The following is an 18,988-nucleotide window of genomic DNA, read 5'->3' as shown; positions in this document are numbered from 1 at the left end:
GGGTCAGGATAGGCCTAATTTTCGCAATATTACGCAGATGAAAAAATGCAGTCCGTGAGGTTTGTTTTAAATGAGAATTAAAAGACAAATCTTGATCAGATATTACTCCGAGGTTTCTTACATATGCTTAGTACTTTACTAAAACATGCATACAAATAGTGCACCTGGGCAAGCATGTTCGTTTGAATTCCACTTGGGGCCATGATTGTTCCAATGGCCCATTATTCTGAGACCCCAATAGTCTGAAAAATGTCCTATCGGGCCAAAATCCCATGTGACCAACAGCTCGTTATCCCAAAAACAAACGCCCATTGCTCCAAACGCCCATCGTTCTGAAAATACACACTCTCACTGTAGTTCGAGAAAGATTCATTGCCTGCCGCGATATTTTTTTTTCTTACTATGGAGAAGGCATGACCCGCTTCACTCTGCCTGATTGGCTTAGCCTGATATTCTTATTCAAACCAATCTCACTCCTCTAGCCAAAACCCAACAAACGCCATTGCCGAAAGCAAGGAGTACTAGCCAATCTGAGGCAGAGTAGGACAGGTCAAGCCTTCACCATTGTAGTTTTAGAAAAATGACACCTGAGAAGGTCCCATGATCTGTATTGGAGTGTATTTTCAGATCAATGGGCCTTTGGAAGAATGGGCTGTCAGACAAATGAGCTTTTGGTCCGATGGGACATTTTTCGAACTAGAAAAATGGGCAATCCGTCCTGCTTGTGCATTCCACTGCCCAGATGTTCTCCTTATACACGTGTGAGACCGTTTATGCAGACATGTTTAAAATAATAAGATTTTAGAAAAAAAATGCATGTATTTGGGGAGTACTGAACATATGACTGGATAAATCAAACTTTGACTATACTGCATGGGCCGTTGTTAAACACGGCCCCCTTTACTTCAATTCATCAAGAATTTTTCTGTTTTTGGATTCTTTGTTCACTCATACAAGAAAAACAAAGTTTTCTTCACAAATTCAAGGTAACACAGGGTGAGTAACTAATATACAAATGGTCATTTTGTAAGTGAAGTATTCCTTTAACTTACTGATAATAAACTTATTGGCCAACTAACAAGGTTTAAGGCTTTTAGCCAATTGTACTGGTTTATATATTGATAAAAACATTTGAAAAAATGTAGTACAACCTACAGTAATCCTGCACCTAGATTACGCAGTTGTTAAATAAGCATTAAACCATGTTTACTTTAAAAATGTTAAGATATATTTCTGACCCTATCATTCATTTTGGAGACTACTTTTTTTACACTCTCTCTGCGCACACACACACACACACACACACACACAAAAAGCACACACAGGGTTCTTGGACAAATTTTAATGGAGCATCAACAGTAGCCGACAGTGGGTTTAAAACTGCTCACACACACACAGTGTGAGCTGCAGGATGATTGATGTACATAACATAAAGGCTACTGATGTTCATTTTCCTTTTTCAAGCATCTGATGGTAAGAACAGTGGTGGGAGAGTCTTCAGGAAAGCACAGATAACCATTTCCTGTCCATTCTGCAGTATCTCTTCACACTTCATTGGCCATCAAACCCAGTGGCTTTTAGGTATCACGGTGATTCAGCAGGCTAAATGTATAAAATCATGCTTGCACGTAATGCACGTCTTCCGTCTCTCTTTTCTCTGACCTCTACATTTATGATCACTCTCCATTAGAGCAGCCTAATGAAGCAGAAATGTCACAAAAATAATCTTGGAAAAAACTAACATTGCTTAAAGGGACAGTTCACCTCAAAAATCAAAAATACAGATTTTTCCTTTTACCTGTAGTGCTGTTCATCAGTCTAAGAATGTTTGGTGTAAGTTTCTGAGTGTTGGAGATATCAGATGTAAGGATGTCTGCCTTCTCTCCAATATAATGGAACTAGATGGCACTCAGCTTGAGGAGCTTAAAGCGCCCAAAAATAACAAAAACTCAACAGCAATGTCTCTTCCCAGCAATCATGACCCAGTTACTCAAGATAATCCACAGACCTAGTTGTGAGCAGTTTTATGTGGGAACTATTTTACTGAGCTACACCCACAAACTGTATCAACACTCAGAAGGAAGTGTGCATTTACTAGCTCACTTAGCACCACTGAGCTAGCTAACATTACAGCTCAGGCGAGGAGCGTGCCATTACGTAACACGTAGGCATACATCTCACGCAGTCCTGAGCACAAGCCTCTCGTCCACCAGTAGATGCGTACAGTTGGAGGGTGTAATTCAGTAGAAAGAAAAAAATACTACATGAAACTGCTCACAAGATGTGTGGATTATCCTGAGGAACAATATGGATTTTTGATTTCGGGGTGAACTGTCCCTTGAGCAAATTAACTTTCACATGTATGGGAATTTCAAAACTTGACAATTTATTAAATCCAAGTCTGTTTCATTTATTTGTAATTAGTTCTGTGTTAAACATTTATTCAAAATGACATGGCACAAAAAAAATCATTATTCTACCATGAAATTATTTCTTGTGCTTGCAAAAAAATAAGTTAAAAAATAAACACATAAAACCTCTACTAATCCCTCCTTTCACCCCCACCCCGCCGTCCCCTCACCCCTGCAGTTCCTTATGGGCCTTATTGATCTTTGGCCTGTGTTCTTCTACAGGCGCAGCCTCAGCCGCCTCATCTCCTCGGGCCGAGGTCCTTCGTGCAGCCTCGGGGCTGTAAGAGATGGGATTTTTGACGATTGCTTTACCGCCAGGCCCGGTTGAGCAGTTTGACTTCTGCCAGGCGTTTGCTGATCATGGTGGCGAAGAAAAGGGCAAAGAGAACGCTGCTGATCAGCATGTAATCGTAGTCGTCTTTTAGTACGTCGAACTGCTTTGAGGGATAGACACGTGTCTGGTAGATGTCGAGACCGTATGCCACCACCTACAGGGGAAAAAAGATTGTCATATATGGAGGAGAAAACAATGTGAGGACTGTATTTTTGGATGGATTTTTTTTTTATTTCTATGATTTTTATTTTTTTTTTTAGAGCTTTTTAGATAATAACTCAGTACTGTGTAAAAAAACATCTTAAAAATTACATAAATATAATATTTTCTTGCTTAGAATGACTTCATCTTAAACTTTTCTTTATCCATGACCTTATATGGTGTATTGCATAGATTTTTATACAAAACCTACGCAAGGAAACGGGAGGTTTGGAGTCCTCCCCTGGGAAATTACTTAATACTCAAATACTTCATTTCCTGCATTCTGGGGAATTTTGATGCATCATTTTTTGCTTTTTCTGCATTAATTATGGTGGATATGTCTTTTATTTATTTATTTTATCCTCTGTGTCCCCCACAAAATCTACAGCTGTGGGCAAGCCAATCTAAAGAAATACTGGCAATGAAGACAAAGATAAGTTTATTAAGATTTTTAAAGACAAACACCACAAATGAAAAATTAGGAAAATAAATGCAGACACGCAGTTGCATCTTTTCCACGACGTCATTCTGTCAAAACATTTTCTAATAACAAACAATTCCCACACTAGTAATCATGATGTCATATGTTTGTCAGCATTGTTATGGCAGACTCACCAAGCAGGTTGACTCCAGTCCAGAGGGGGCGGTGTAAATTCCTCGCACTCTTGATATAGTTTGATTGTAGTTGATGAACCACTCTGTGCGGATCAGCAGCTCTGGTGCGTATGGTATCAGGTTCTCTTCCCTGTAGATCAAGTGAACAAGTTAGACAGAGAGACAGGAAGAAAAAACAAAAGTCAAGTACATGTTTTGAACCCAAGCTTGACTGGAGAACGCACCGGCTTTGCTCAGATACAATTTCTGGCCTCCGAGGGTCAAGGAACATCTTGGGTAATGACAAAATCCCTCCAGACGGCAAGCCAACTATGACAAAGAAAAACCCAAAGAAACATGTTAAAAAAAAGGCAACGGGGCCAAACAATGTGTTGAATAGAAGGTGGGTTATTCTCAAACAGTAATAAACTGACTCAACCTGGCTGAAACTTACTGAGCAGATGGCGGCTGGTGATGCCCTTCTCGGTCAGTGTGGCCTCCATGGTAGAAATGGAAGAGGGGAAAATGTAAGACTGCTGGAGCACCTGAGGGGCATGTGGCCGATCCAGAGAGCTGAACACTGTGCTGTTGTAGAGTTCCATCCCTTCATACAGCTCAATTACAGAGAACTCGTTCCTGCGAGACTTGGTGCTCCAGTATTCGTACTGTGGAGTCAAACAGAGGCAGGTTCAGATCACATGACCCTCATGGCATTACCTGTGCTCCTTTCATTATCTGCCCCTTTATGTGTTCAGTGTTTGATTTCAGTGTTGGAGCTTTGTCATTTTTATACAGCTGCAGTCAGCCAATAGCGTATTCTTACACTAACCAAGGAAAAAGCAACAAAACAATATAAAATGATTTTTACTTTTATCCTTAAAGGAATTCTTCAACCAAAAAACAAGAGAGCATTTCATGTCGTGTCACCTTGAATTTGTGAAGAAAACTTCTGTTGGTGAATTACTCCTTTAAAAATTACTTCAGCTTCAATACTTCAATACTCACCACCACCCAGTTTTCAGAGTGCACAACATGCACCGGTCCTCTGGCTTTTCTCTGAACAGCCTCGTGGATGATGCGACCAGTGACGCCATCGATCAGGAGGATCCCGATAAAGCTTCGCTCCTGATGCAAGTCTGTGCTCTCAGTCACCACAGCCAGTAGATTGGGGTTCAGGTACTGTAAAAAAAAAAAAAGACATGAAACACAATTCAGCATCTTATCAAGGTTGAAAAACACATTTTACGCATGTTTCTGGCTCAACCCCGACTGCTGAAGACAAGTCAAATATTTTGGGCTAAAGCGGACTAAACATCGGCAATGTGATAGGTTGCTGTATCAGGGAGACAATCAGTTTGATGTGATTTACAGCTACTACAGTTTGGATATATTGACCTTTATGACCTTAATGTTTTTTTTTTTTGCCATTATTAGAAAAAACAGTCTAAGCATGAAAGAGGGAGCGCGAGGGGATGACAGCAAAGGGCTGCAGGTTGGGAACGAACCCGTGCCACTGCAATGGATGTAGCCTACATGGGGGCGCACAATCTACCAGGTGAACTAGAGGTCGCCCTGATGACTAGTTATGGTTAATACAATGATTTTGGTGGCCATTGTTTCCTCTAATGCCAACTTTTTTATGACAAAGCTCTAATGGTGTGAAAGAACCCCAAATGTTGTTTGTCAGGAGTGTCTACAGGTATCAGACACTAGAATTTAATGCTTTTAAGACCTTTTCAAAAATAATTTTTAGCCATATTTCAGACTGATTTTTGGACAAGTCATCATTCCTTACTCAAGCATTGCAGGTTAAGTATAAAAGTAAGTAGTATATATGTAGTCTTGTGCAGATGTAGGTTTTATGGAGGAATATGGTCATTAGAGTGAGTCAGGAGCATCTACATTTTACCAATGGTTAAGTGAAAGTAAAGAGTAAAAAGACAGTATAAGGTTCAGTGGTATAGATTTGTTACATCAGAAATGCATATTAACAAGAATAAATTTAAAGATGGATGAATGAAATAAAAACAAAATGTTTGTGGCAATGAAGACCTCACAAACTCAAATTACTATTGACGATTTAATGTATATTTTGCTTGTTATTTGTTGCTTACTTGTTGTATTCTTGTATTTTTAGACTGTTTGCATATTATATTGCTCTTTGGTTTGATACGTTGTTTTGTATATTTTTTTTTACAAATTTGCTGCTGTAATAATGCTAATTTCCCCGCTGTGGGACGAATAAAGGATTATCTTATCTTTTCTTATTTGAAGTTCTAATGTTTAAAAAGTTCAATTCAAGACATTCTAAGAGTTTTTAAATGACCTGCAGATACCCTGTGTTTGTCACGTCACAAATTTGTATTGTGGGGTATAATAAATGTTGCCCTGACAGGGCTTTGGAGTTTTGTATTATTATTGTACATTTTGGGGCTTCATGTGAGACAGAGCCTAATATTAAGTGCCAGAGCAGAATATGATTGATTTCATAGATCACACGGGAACTATAGTAAGGAGTGTAAGAGTCCTAGTAGAAAAAAACCCCACTGTTTATTCTTATAGAGTCAGTGGTGGAGAGAGGATATGATTCACTGGGGAAACAGTGACATGAGGTACAGTATTTCTGGGAAAGATGAGTTTTCAGCCTACATCAGAAGACGAAGAGTGACTCTGTGTCTCTGGCTGAAGTGGGACCAGACAACACTTATCAAATCTGGCACTAATAAGAGCAATGATATTATTTTCAAACTCCCTTTAAACACCCCTTTCAAACCACAGCATTAGTAAGGATTCAGTGGAAGTCATCATACCTTATAGAGCACACTACGGTCTCCCATTACTCTGCCCTGGGAGTGCACATGCTCATTGGGCCTTTTCCCTTTGACCGAGACAATCTTCTGTACCTCGGTTGGGATGACAATCTCCCAGATCAGCTCGGTTGACAAGTCCTGAGCACATAAAAACATCCAGATTCATTATTTTTGACAATCAGTTATATGTGATTGAAGCATCTTTTTATGGAAGTTCAGCATGAGAACTGGAACAATAAAAACAGACCTCTGGCATTTCACACTTCACTGATATCCTTTAAACTAAGAGACTCTCTTAAAAATTAAAAATGCTTCTTGATCTATTAAGCATTTATTTTAGATATATCTGACTCTTTTTGGTCACTTTTTTATTACTGAAATAGAGAAAAATTATCCCTGCAATTACTAACAATAAAAATATAGGAACCATTGTTACATTCTATCACAAACAAAAGTGTTAGACTGGTGGTGGCTAAGCTTTGTAAAACTTCTAAAACTCTTGCGCTCTGATGTGCAAATAACATTGAAATAATTCAGCGAAAAAAAGGTTTGCTTGCCGTTCGTAGCCTGTAGCCAGAAAGTTTTCCCTGGCTGGAGTCAACAAGGTAAAAGAATATGGATGAGGCCATCTCCTGGAGCTGCTGTAGCACATTCTTCGTAGAGGGGAAAGCAGACACCTGTGGAAAAATCATACATGGATACGTTTTTTTGTAAGTTGTGTGTTGATCTGGTTCACGTGGATGCAGAGAGAAAAATGACTTTGAGACACAACATGAACGTCTGTATCTGTATTTGTTAAGGGGAGACACTACAGAAAAGGGTTATACTTTAAATTATTAGACATTACCATGAAACTTCCCCAGTTGATTACTTACATTAAGACAGTTACTTTGTTATGTTACGTATTAGGAGTCAAAGGTTTTTACAGATGGAATATTGGTTATTTCTTCATAACGTGAATAGTTCCACTCCTTGAGTATGATTAGTTGAGCTGTGTTCAAAGCCATTGTAAAATACTCCTCACACACTGCTGTGACCACATTACAAAGCCAGTGCTGTTTAACAGACTATGTGGTCTGCTCGCAATTGGAGCAGCGAAAAACCTTCACAGAGAAGGACACAACAAAACACCTCACCACCAAGCATGAACGGATGCAGACTTTTGGAAAATTAAGCTCAGGCACTAAATCCAATCACACCTTGTCAACACTGTCTGGTTCAATGTGCAGCTGCATTTGGGATACAGAGCAGAGAAACGCCAACTGAAGCATAAATCATTCATCATCCGCCGGAACGGGAATGGTCAGAAATACACAACAGATTTGTAAAGGCATTTTCCGTTGTGTATCATCGCCTTAGCTGTTTTAAAATCACCATAAACCACGGCCTCTTGTGGCTTATTGCTTAATTTTATCACTTAATAAATCTGTAAATTCTGTCAACAACCATAGATCAACTTTTGCATTACTGTTCGGAAAATGTTATATAAATCAGGCTGTGAATGATAAATGAACAAACCCCTCTGTAAAAATCTTCAGAATATAGACAGAAACAAAACTGGAAGGTTTGGTGTATGTAAGTGAAAAGGAGATTTCTGGCTCGGAGTTTGAGAAATAACTAATTTCAAGAAAACTGCCTTTAAAAAGGTATATGTTGTAAATTCCATACATTTTTAGACAAAAGTTAAGACACAACAAGTGAATTGGGCACATTTTTTTAACTAACAAATACGACCATGAAACTTTCCCAAAGGATTATTATATCCAGACTATTATTTTTGGTATTACAGTTTTGTCTGAAACAAATTATAATCTGTACTAAAACAAACACTGAATGTTGACGTGGTGGGTGAGGAGGTTTAGAGTTTGCCACTGACCTTGTACTGGTCATCAACAAGAAGAAGGACCTTGGCATAATCCTGGTCCATGAGAGGCAGCATGAGTGACTGAAGTATCGGCTGAGGCAGAGCAGGCGGGGTGATGTGACTCTTCTTTCCAAAGATGGGATTAAATACATGCAGCGTTGCCAGACCTGTGTCCTTAGAACAAGAAATATACATATAAGAAATAGCAAAAATAAATACACATCACTTGTACAGTTACACAGGTTTGACCAATGTAGAAAAAAAGAAGTATTCAGCTTTCGCCATAAATGAATTCCCACCCTGAGGCTCTTTAAGCACAGAGCTCTTGTCATTAGATACCTTGTCTTTGATGAGCAGCGTGCACTGTGGCGGGTGAGGGAAGTGTGCAGTGGTCCGTTGCACCATTAGTTTGAAAGCTGCATTAGATGGGACATTGTCCAGGTAGTGCCTCCACAAAATACTGCCGGTCTTGCTGTCAATCCCAAAGAGCTTCACAGAGAAAAAAGCAATGGGAAAAATGAGTTTCCCGAGAGGCCTGATGGACTTTATTTAGTAGTGTTTAATTTTACTTTAGGCTGCCTGACCATAGACAAAATAAAAAGAAACTAGTTTAACCACAAATATGCAGCACAACTCATCCCTCCTGAAACACTACCTACCAGTGACTCTACGAGAGGGTAAGCTTTAGTCTCGTACCTTCCCAGATGCAGTAACCATAACCATCATCTTCTGCAGGTTGAACTCGTCTCTGGACAGGTTCTCGATGGTCACGTCATTTTTGACTTGACTGCGAGGCTTCCGCGCATCGTAGAAGAGCTTCCAGAGGTGGGCGATCCAGGCCTGCAGTAAGATGAGCTGAGAGGAGAGCCTCTTCAGCACCATGGACATCAGGCCGTCTGGACAAATTACAGAGAGAACACAGATGGTGCTTAATGACTTTCAATGAATTGAGAATCACAGCTTGAACACTGTGGTATTGTTATTGCAGGCAAAGCACAGCTGTACCTTAAACAGGGTTCTTACGGCAAATTAGTTTAAGACTTTTTTTAATGCCACTCAGAATGAATTTTGGGACCAATTTTACAACAACCAAAACTGAAGGGAAAAAACATGAACTTGCATCAGTTACTTTTTTGCCCCCGATATTTATTGTAACATAACACACAACATTCTTGTCTTGTGAAGGAGACGAGGGTAGGACAGAGTTGGGAAACACCTGCAGTTTGTTGGCGAGTTTTCTTGGCAATTTTGTCTTTCTAACTCTGCATGTGGGATTCCACTGCCTTGATTCCCATCATGCCATCATGAGTCTAGTATACATTGCCCTGTACTTGTTTCAACCATGCCACAAAATCTTGGTTAAATAGTCAATTTTTGGAGAATTTGCACTTCCCCATGTCGTCCAGGAATGACAGCAAGCTACTGGAAACAATCATGAGTGTTGTTGGATCGGCTATCCTGATCTTCATTCATTGATTCATTTCTGTAACCGCTTATCCTGTTAGGGGTCGCGGGTGTGCTGGAGCCTATCCCAGCTGACATTGGGCGAGAGGCAGGGTACACCCTGGACAGGTCGCCGGACTATCGCAGGGCTGACACATAGAGACAGACGACCATTCATGCTCACATTCACACCTACGGGCAATTTTGAGTCGAAGAAAAACCCATACTGGCACAGGGAGAACATGCAAACTCCACACAGAAGGAGTCCCCCACCCTCGGGTTCAAACCCCTCACCCTGGGTATCCTGATCTGCTTGAAATTAACGCAACAGGCATTTGGTAAATTATTTTTAAAAATAGACGTAACCAATCATTTTGAGATTTTTATAATGTAACACCAAAAAAAGACACAATTAATAAAATCCCACTTAGCACATCTTAGATTTTTTAAAGATTGATTTAAAACATTTCAATACCAATTAAGGCCTTATTTTTAGACTAATGAAATCAGCATCTTTTAAGACTTTTTAAGGATTCGCGGCAGCCATGCTTACAACATAAAAAGGGTCTGTAGATCTACTACTTTCTTAGCAGCTTCTTTCTCACATGATTAGTAACATAATATTTATTGAAGACAAGCAGAGAAGTGTGTTACCTTGAATAGCTGAATCCGAGCGAAGCAATGAAAACAGGAACAAAGACAAAAGAAAGTGAAGCAAATAGCAACCAAGTGAACACACCCAAGAATCTATATTTACCAGCCCACCAAGCCTGCAGCAACCTCAAAAAATAAGATAAAAAAAAGTACATCTTTGGCAATTAAATGCAGGTGCCATGCAGTTAAAGTAAGGATAAAAGCAAAAGCAACAATTCAGTGGACCTTATCATTAGTTCTATATTAGTGGAAATTTGCAAAATGATGAATCAAGCTTGACAAAATAATCCTAAGATTAAGAATTGCAAAGCTGCCTTAACTTTCTAGGACATGAGAAAACATTAGCGAACTAGTAAGACAGAGTGAAAGCTGACAGTAATAATAGATAAACTACTGAATATCACTGCACAGCAGAGATTAGAACTTGTTGGAAAGTTGGGAGGAAAAACATGAATGGATTCTGGTTTGACATTTACCAGCCTTTTTGCCAAACTCTCCCTCCAGCTCTGCCTGCGTTCCTGTGAGAGGCAGATCCACCATTTCCATTGTCACCACATCTGACAGGGCCTCCTCTCTCGTCCACATTACACGCCCTGGAAAACAGGACTCATTATTGTTCTGTAATCATTCATTCCACTCTCCACACCCTGTGACAGTATGCAGTTTGTGTTGACGCTCTCCGTGAATTACGACATGAAATATCTTTTTCCCCCCCTCGTTCCCGTGGAAAGGACAACAGTGTGTGTTCATCATGAAAACCGAGAGCCTGTTTGGGCTCCACACAGTGGTCAGATGTTGGCAGTATTTATGATGATTAAGAGAAGGAATATACCCAGATGTTATCATGAGCGTCATCCATTCCATCATCAAAGCGTGGCTCACTGTGGAAAGTACTAGGTCTCAACAGTAAACACAGTGAGGGACTGACTCTAAGCATAAATCAAAAGTTTGAAGCCATTACACCTGCTGGCTATAAATCCCATGCGATTCCCTACAACCCTCCACCTGAAGACACCTGTATAAAAATAACATGGCCTCAATTTTCATGCAAAGTGAAAAGTAAAAGGTCATCCTATGTGCGTTTTTGCTGCATCTGGCCGAATAAAATTCCTGAAAAAGGTCTGTTTATTTTATTACAACAAGCAGGAATTTAAAATGATCAGACTTTGGCGCCCCTCAGTGGTAGGATAAAGAAAAAACAACACAGTGACAGACGGCGGTGTAAAGCCAATACCACAGATAACATTAAAGAGGAAACAAACAACTTCTCAACTTTCCCCCCTAGCAGCTCCACGTGGTATTATTGTTGGCACTGCTGTTGCAAAGACAACTGGAAGCCTTTTCATTTTCCCTAGAGCCTAAAAAAAAAATAACCACAGTTTTCCACAGTTACAATTCTGCTACTGGGAATAGTAACGCGAAGAACTTACAGTGATACTTTTTGGTGACTGTGGATAGCCACCAATAGTTGCTGGGGAAACCATAGGCGCTATTCTCTTCCTGCTTAGGTTGTCTACGGCTGACGCACTTCTTTTATGGTGTAAATAAAGCCTTACTTTTCCAGGGAGATCGTACCCAGTGGCAGACAGAATTGTACAGTGACTGCAGCACTTTTAGGGAACTAATCTCAACTCTGACTGTGTCATGATTCTAAAGACATTTTGGTCTGCATTTATGTCATCAGGATAGCTCAAAGAAAAAACACTTGTCTATTTCCACTTTAACCCTGACACACCAAGCCGACAGTCGACTGTTGGTAAATGTCGGGCTGTGGGCGAGCGTCTGCTGCCCTTGTTTTTGCACTGTGTCCTGCACCATTGGCTCTAGTCGGCCCTTGTCAGCTTTATTTCGGCCGATGCAGCATGTTGAATCGGTGTCTGAGACAGCAGAGCCGGTGTCGGTGAACGAAAGTACTCAGAATGGCAGTTCAGCTCAGCGCACATAAGGAAAAATGGAAATGTGGAAGACAAACAAATGACTTAAGTCAAAACAAAACTTGTTATATTGGGTAACACTGAACTCTTGAGCAGAAGCTGTTTGTGTCACTGTTCGCCAGCTCCCGATAAAAGATTATTATTCAACAGTGGCTTGTGTCGTTAATGTGCTAACTGTCCAACTAGCATCCTGAATCTGTCCTGTCGGTCTTCTGGTTTTCCTTTTTGAATGAGAACACAGACAACCACCGCCTGCTGGTATGGAGAGTTATTTCCTCTTAAACAGGCACAGAACGTACGTGCTAGCTGGCTGTTAGCTGTAGGCTTTGTAGTGTGCTCAAATGCATTATTTTGGCTGAGACACAGGCGATGTGTCAGTCAGCCTTTGATGTCAGTTTGGTGTGTCTGGGCCTTAACAAAGTACTCTTTCTAACATGAACAGTTTTTCCTGTTTTTGCCATCCGTACCTGGCTGTTGTATGAAAGTGAGCGTGTGGTCTTCTGTCTGCACCATCACCCTGTAACCCACAGAATCGTCCTTCTTCAGGAATGCTTGTACATACAGCTGAAAGACAGAATAAAAATAGTGTTGTATTATCAGAAGACAATACTACCAGCCAGATATCAAACATGCTGGAGAATCACTGGGTAGAAATTCTAACTCACCCTCTCTGGTTTCCCACCGTTAGGATCCATATTAAAAATCAGTGTTGTGTCTAGAAGTCTGCGTCCAGTTTCTGCACTAAAGAGGTTGAGACTGCAAGCCTATAGGGAGGAAAACAGATAATCATATTAATCTGATGAAATACTATTCATCTTGAAGGATGTGAATCACACATCAAGCTCACAAAGAGACAACTAAGTCTGTACTAAATCTGCCAGTAAACAAGATATTTTGCCAAGGGAGCATGATGACAAACCACATACTTCTCAAGCCTGAATGTATGATTTCACATTAACTCACAGTTTTATTCTTGGGCGTCATGACAGCAGCAACAGTCTTTTCTCCAGTGGTAGCAAATGAAACCAGCATGGCCTACAAATCAAGAAAAATATGTCATCAATAATTTTCATTAACTGTTTTATAAATTAACAACTGAAATATCTCAATACAAAAAATGTCAGAGCTTAAAAATAACAGGGACATATTCTGAAATTCTTGGCCTTACAGATAGCCAGACTTTGTTGAAGTTACAAACCAATTATTTAAGATTTTAGCAAGTGAATCAAGTGCCATTTACATTTTAGGCATGTAAATAAAGCTGTTGTCCAGTACAAAAACTACAATATTACAATACACTAACATTTTTGGATGGCAAACATTTCGTGGTCTGAATTTCATGGTCATAATCTTGATCATGCATCATTAGAGAGAAGTGCAGAAATAGTTACGTACAGGCTTGAAATCCCTCAGTGTAACTATCTGACCATTGTTGAGCTGCAGAAGCAGGTGGTGTTCAGGCCCGAGCTGAAGGAGGAACTCTGACAGCGGAGGGCGAGCTGGGTTGGGCTGGGCAGACACCAGTACTGGCTGGAAGCCAGGGGTGACTTCAAGTCCCAGTGACTAGAGAAAGACAAATGGTGAAAAGCATTCACACAGAGAAAATAAGGTAGGTAGAAACAGAGACAGTTCCACTGTGTTGGGAGGGAAGTGCAGAGATACCAGAGACAAGTGAAGACCTACCCAAACCAGAGCACAGGACACACATGGTAAGTTTATTCAATAGAAAGGTTTTCATTTTATTCTGGTGGGTACCTGCAGGGGGATCTGGGTCATCTGTGCCTGTACATGCAAGTCAAGCATGTACAGAGATACAGTTGTGGAGTCCACACATGTCAACATCCCCTGGCTGATAACCGCACAGCTGGCCTGTATGTTGGACAGCCACGGAGCTTCCACTGAGATCTGAGGACAACATGAGCAAAGCAGTAAGAGATGTGGGCTTAATATATATTGCTAACACTGTGGATTAACTGGATGTATTCAAAAAAAGTTTGTGTTTCGTTTCTGTTCTACATATTCTGCACAGCATTTATAAACTGCTACTTTGAATAAGGATTACCTGCTTGATTATCTCTCCATCCTCCACACTGTAAGCCACAATGGCAATGTGGGAATGAGGAACAACTCCCAGTACATACACTTCACCATTTCCACCAGAGTATACAGCCTGGTAATCTACGGTTTCACTGTGGAGATAAAAAGTTAATTATACATTTTTTCCAGTGCCAATCATGCTCACAGACACAAAGAATTTCGGCCTTTATGTACCGGACATTTCTGCAGCTTGAGTACTACCATTTCTATTAACTGCATCCTGTTAGTGCTTGAATTTGTTATGCACATATCCATTTATTCATTTCTGACTTGATTTTACCTTTATTTGACAGACAACTAGGGCTGGTTATCGGTACTTGATAACTTTAAGGTGTCGACTGAAATAACTCCGGACCAAGTAGTATCTAAACTTTTGAAGTCAAATGATACTTGCATTCGAACCTTTTTGTAGCCAGATCTAGACAAAATGACTGTTTGAATAGTTTTGCTCGCAGCAAATCACTAGCCTGCTACCACAGCAGCTACACTACAACTAGACAACAGTCTTTGGTGAAGTCGTGTCAGGTGAATATGACAAACTTGGCGGTTCACAATGCCAAAATTCCACCAAATTGTTCGAAAATATGGTGGCATTTTATGCAACTGAATGCTTCCATTTACATGATGGGTATTGAATGAAGTACTCTACTGGAGTCACTTTAAGGGTAACACTAGTATCATAATCAAATCAAATGTTATCCAGCCCTACAGATGACAGGGTAGAAATAAGGAAAAGAGAGGCGTATGAGATACAGCAAAGGTGGAACTGAACCTGCAATATTGCCGTTATATGGCACGTGCTGTAACTACTTGGCTACAAAGGCGCTCCTCCTACATAATTTTTAATCCAATCTTTCCATTACATGAAGCAGAGTTATCATTTCCCCCAAACATTTCCCCACCAACCACTACCAGCATCTTAGTCGGTTTCTCTACAAAATAATTCAAGCAGACAACATACAAGAAGTTCCCCCGTCACAATATGTTTTTCTAAGTGTTATTTAACTTGAATATTTCAGCTTTACTGTGCAGAGTTTGACACGTGAAGGCTGTTTTCACATTAATCTGTTGGTGGAGGAAAGTTTCTCTGCGCTCACTTTAAATCCGAGTTGTACCTATGAGCATGATTTGTGACAGTGAGTTTGGAGCCGTCCGGGGTCCAGTATGAAACTTCAGTCACTGTGACGTGGAAACTTGAAACCTCCTGCTCACACACACTGAGAATGGATTTTTCAGTAAAGTAGGACACCTTACGTCCAGCACTTAAAATTTTGAAATCAGCCCCTTATGTGTGGAGTCTGCATGTTCTCCCTGTGTCAGTGTGGGTTTTAATTCAACCACAACACACACATTACTACTCAAAGCAGAGTGCTTTTATGTATTCAAATGTGTGGAGTGGATCTTTAATTTCAGAGGAGATGTTTTATTAATAAAGACAGGCTTATATTGAAAAAATACAGACATAACTCAGGATTCAATGTCAACACAAAAACATTTCGACTTACCTTTCTGGTAGATTCTCTATCCACTTTTGATGACCATTAGAGAGGTAATGGAGAGAGATGACACTCTTCTTCAAAACAGCCACGTGTTTTACAGTATCTTGCTGTCCAACCAAACATGCCGACTGGAAACTAAAATATATAACAAAAGCAGTTAACATCTGATCACAGTAGGGACAAGTCTACACTTAACAACTGCCAATCAAGAGAGTAGTCACCTGCCAGAGTCGAGCACAATCTCCCAGTTCAAACCACCAATATTTATCTCCCATGAGCGCAGCAAGCGACCATTTCCAACCACCAGCACCGCATCTGGGAGACAAGAACAGTTCAGTGAGTTACCTGCTTTCAACATGGGAACAATAACCTCTGTAAGATCAACTGCAATGACAAAATTACCTTGTCCATGTTGCAGAAGAGCGTCAATGGTTCCCTCTGGCCCAGTCTTATCAACATGTCGCCAGACTGTAACAGACATTAAATAAATACTGATATACGAACACAAAGCATGTCAGCTGAGAGGCGAATCATCTTTCCATACTTGGCCATATATAACTTCCTATTGCCACAGACAGAATACTTACAGAGTTCTCCAGTTCTGGTGTTGAGTGAGGCAAAGACATTATTCTCTGTTGCTAGCAGCACCTTTTTGGATGACTGCATATGTGTGTCAAAATGGGAGAAGCGAACCTTGCCAACATATTGCTGCCTCCTGTAAATCACAAGACACAAAACAACTTGTCAGAAGGTCAACAACCTGGTTTATAATTAAAGCTGAACCAAAGCTTGTATCACTACAGGGATCAATCCCCAGAGTTAGGACACATAGCTCCTGTTGAGAAAAGCAATAACTGGTGGACGGCACACTGGTTGTTATCAGATTAGTTAAAAGGAAATCAATTAAAATCATATTTACTGTAATTTATTGAGCTTATTCGACCTGTGGTTTCCTAAAGGCAAATCAAAAGCCAACAGCACCTGCCGTATGCTAGTAAATAACAATTCTTGTATTAATATTTTTATTCTTTGGCCTATTCTCTCATTCAAAGTCCACCTCAAACACACCGGGTCGCAGCTAGTGGCAGTGACAGGTGTTAGCATTAGCATTTACACATTAAAACATGGCTCTAAATAGCACACATATTTGGTCGTTCTCTAGGTTTCTCTTACCAGTCAAATTTCCCTACTTGATCCTCAAACACAGCTTCGAGAGTGCCGCATAACATCATAAATTTCAGGCACAACAAAATTAGCTTTGCCATTGCAGCAGTAGCTTTAGCTTGCTCTTCAAGAAAAGGAGGAAGTCGGAAGTTGACTCGCTTCCTTCTAGTCTCATGACTGAGCGGTGCTGCCCCCTACAGGGGAGAAAGGCACACAGCTTCAAGAAAGGTGGCGTAATGCAGTGATCACAAAAAATATACTCCCAAAAATGTCCTCAGAAGTTCAAATAACGTAAAATACCGCAGCGATAATTACATGTAATAAATCAACTACTTTTTAAGTGATCTTTTTTGCTAACACTAATTCGTCTTTAAATTAAAAATTTGACTTATGATGACACTTTATTACTATTAGAATGAATTGCAAAAACACGTGTACAAGCTTAAATGTTTTATTTCTCATCTTTATTATTTATTATTTAATATAATATACTCGAATACATTATTTTAATTTCATTTTGTTCTATTTTATTTTTACACTTTCTTTTTTATCTATGGCATTTGTTTAAGCTGTCGTCAGATATAGGAGACCAGCCTTTTTTACTTGGCTGCTGGCCTCAAATAAAGTCCTATTGCTATTATAAAAGATGATACAAAAATAATCTTTCTAAAATTAAGGCAACAATATCTGTAAGTAGCGACTATAATTTATTCTTATATTATCTTATATTGGATCAGTTGTGGTGCAGTAGGCAATGTGGTCAAGACTCAGATTTCATATTTGTGTCCAATCTGCGAAACTCACGCACAATTTTAATTTACAAGACTCTTCAAATATCCATGATTGTATGTATTTGTGTCTTTAATCAAACCATGAAATAAAATAAACACTGGTTAACTAGTTCACTGGAGACAATTGCAATAGATAGGCTATTATAAATAAATGACCTGCATGTGGTATTGTATTATTTCTATATATCATAAATATAATGGTTAAAAGGGCATTGTTTTATTTACATATATGAATTGGGAAATGTATTATTAGCCCTCCTCAGCCCTGGGATGAAAAATGATTATTTGTTGAGAATAGTGGATCTATCATGTCATATGAGAATTTCTGTTGTAGCTATGATTTGATTGGCAACTATAACATCTTTAGATCTATAGCTCATGCCATCACAAACTCTGTTATATCCTTAATTAAAGGAATGTCAACAAGCTCTATTCATTCCTATCACCCCTTGTCTCCCATAACTTTTAGTTGGTGCCTGTGACTTAAATGAAATAAAAATCCCGAACAAAACAATTAGAAATATGTTTAATTACATCTCACACACAATAGTATCCTACAGAAATTCAATTTACAAATCTATTTGAAAAGTAATATTCACGTTATGAACTAAATACTTAAAATTCCCACTAAGTCCAAAAGCAAAAAAAGAGAAGTGGGCTAACAAACAGAGTATATCCATCCAGACTTGAATTAATACTATTTGGAATTGAAACCAATAATTATGTATTCTGGGATGATATCAAAACTAGGCTACTGATCATTAATTTTTCCAGTGTATGTATTGTGAAGCTTTATGGTTTGATGTTCATGAATGGCTTTGCCCCAATTTTTTCAACATGAAAACGTTTCTCAAAAGGACTTTGTTTATGGACTCATCATGGACAATAGCAATGACGACTTTGTGGTTAATCACATGCTTGTACTTGGAAATCTTTATTTACACAAATCCAAATATATGAAGGTGAAACAAAGGTTTGGTGTGTTTCATAATGAGTTTATTTCTTATTTGCCCCAGCCCTTAATTTATTTTTATATTACTTATTATATATACATTCGTATACACTTTTATGCTTTAATCTCAGGTCTGTTTTACCTGTGTTGGCTTTACTGTCTGTTTTGTATTTTGTATGCATGTTTTTTGTTGTTGTTTTTGTTTTTGACGCAAACTGAGTTCATTTCTGTATATGGGCT

At 39.4% G+C, this 18,988-nt stretch overlaps 1 protein-coding gene across 1 annotated transcript; it reads right to left on the bottom strand.

The window, feature by feature from the left end:
* Positions 1-2,633: 2,633 nt before the first annotated feature.
* On the bottom strand, positions 2,634-17,138 carry emc1 (ER membrane protein complex subunit 1). Its single transcript, XM_050064107.1, has 22 exons — positions 17,015-17,138; positions 16,429-16,556; positions 16,244-16,309; positions 16,063-16,156; positions 15,848-15,976; positions 14,308-14,434; positions 14,001-14,150; positions 13,641-13,808; positions 13,209-13,280; positions 12,911-13,009; positions 12,713-12,809; positions 10,788-10,904; positions 8,911-9,110; positions 8,554-8,703; positions 8,227-8,388; positions 6,908-7,027; positions 6,351-6,488; positions 4,546-4,719; positions 3,995-4,205; positions 3,786-3,870; positions 3,562-3,691; positions 2,634-2,899 (listed from the first exon to the last, which is right to left on the bottom strand). The coding sequence occupies exons 1-22, from the start codon at positions 17,104-17,106 to the stop codon at positions 2,720-2,722; spliced, it is 2,889 nt and encodes a 962-aa protein (XP_049920064.1). The 5' UTR covers positions 17,107-17,138; the 3' UTR covers positions 2,634-2,719.
* Positions 17,139-18,988: the final 1,850 nt, after the last annotated feature.

Source organism: Epinephelus moara, chromosome 16 (genome assembly GCF_006386435.1).
Source record: "Epinephelus moara isolate mb chromosome 16, YSFRI_EMoa_1.0, whole genome shotgun sequence".
NCBI classification, from domain to species: Eukaryota; Metazoa; Chordata; class Actinopteri; order Perciformes; family Serranidae; genus Epinephelus; species Epinephelus moara.
The sequence above is the reverse complement of the archived record's forward strand: the minus strand, read 5'-3'. Positions and strand labels throughout refer to the sequence as shown.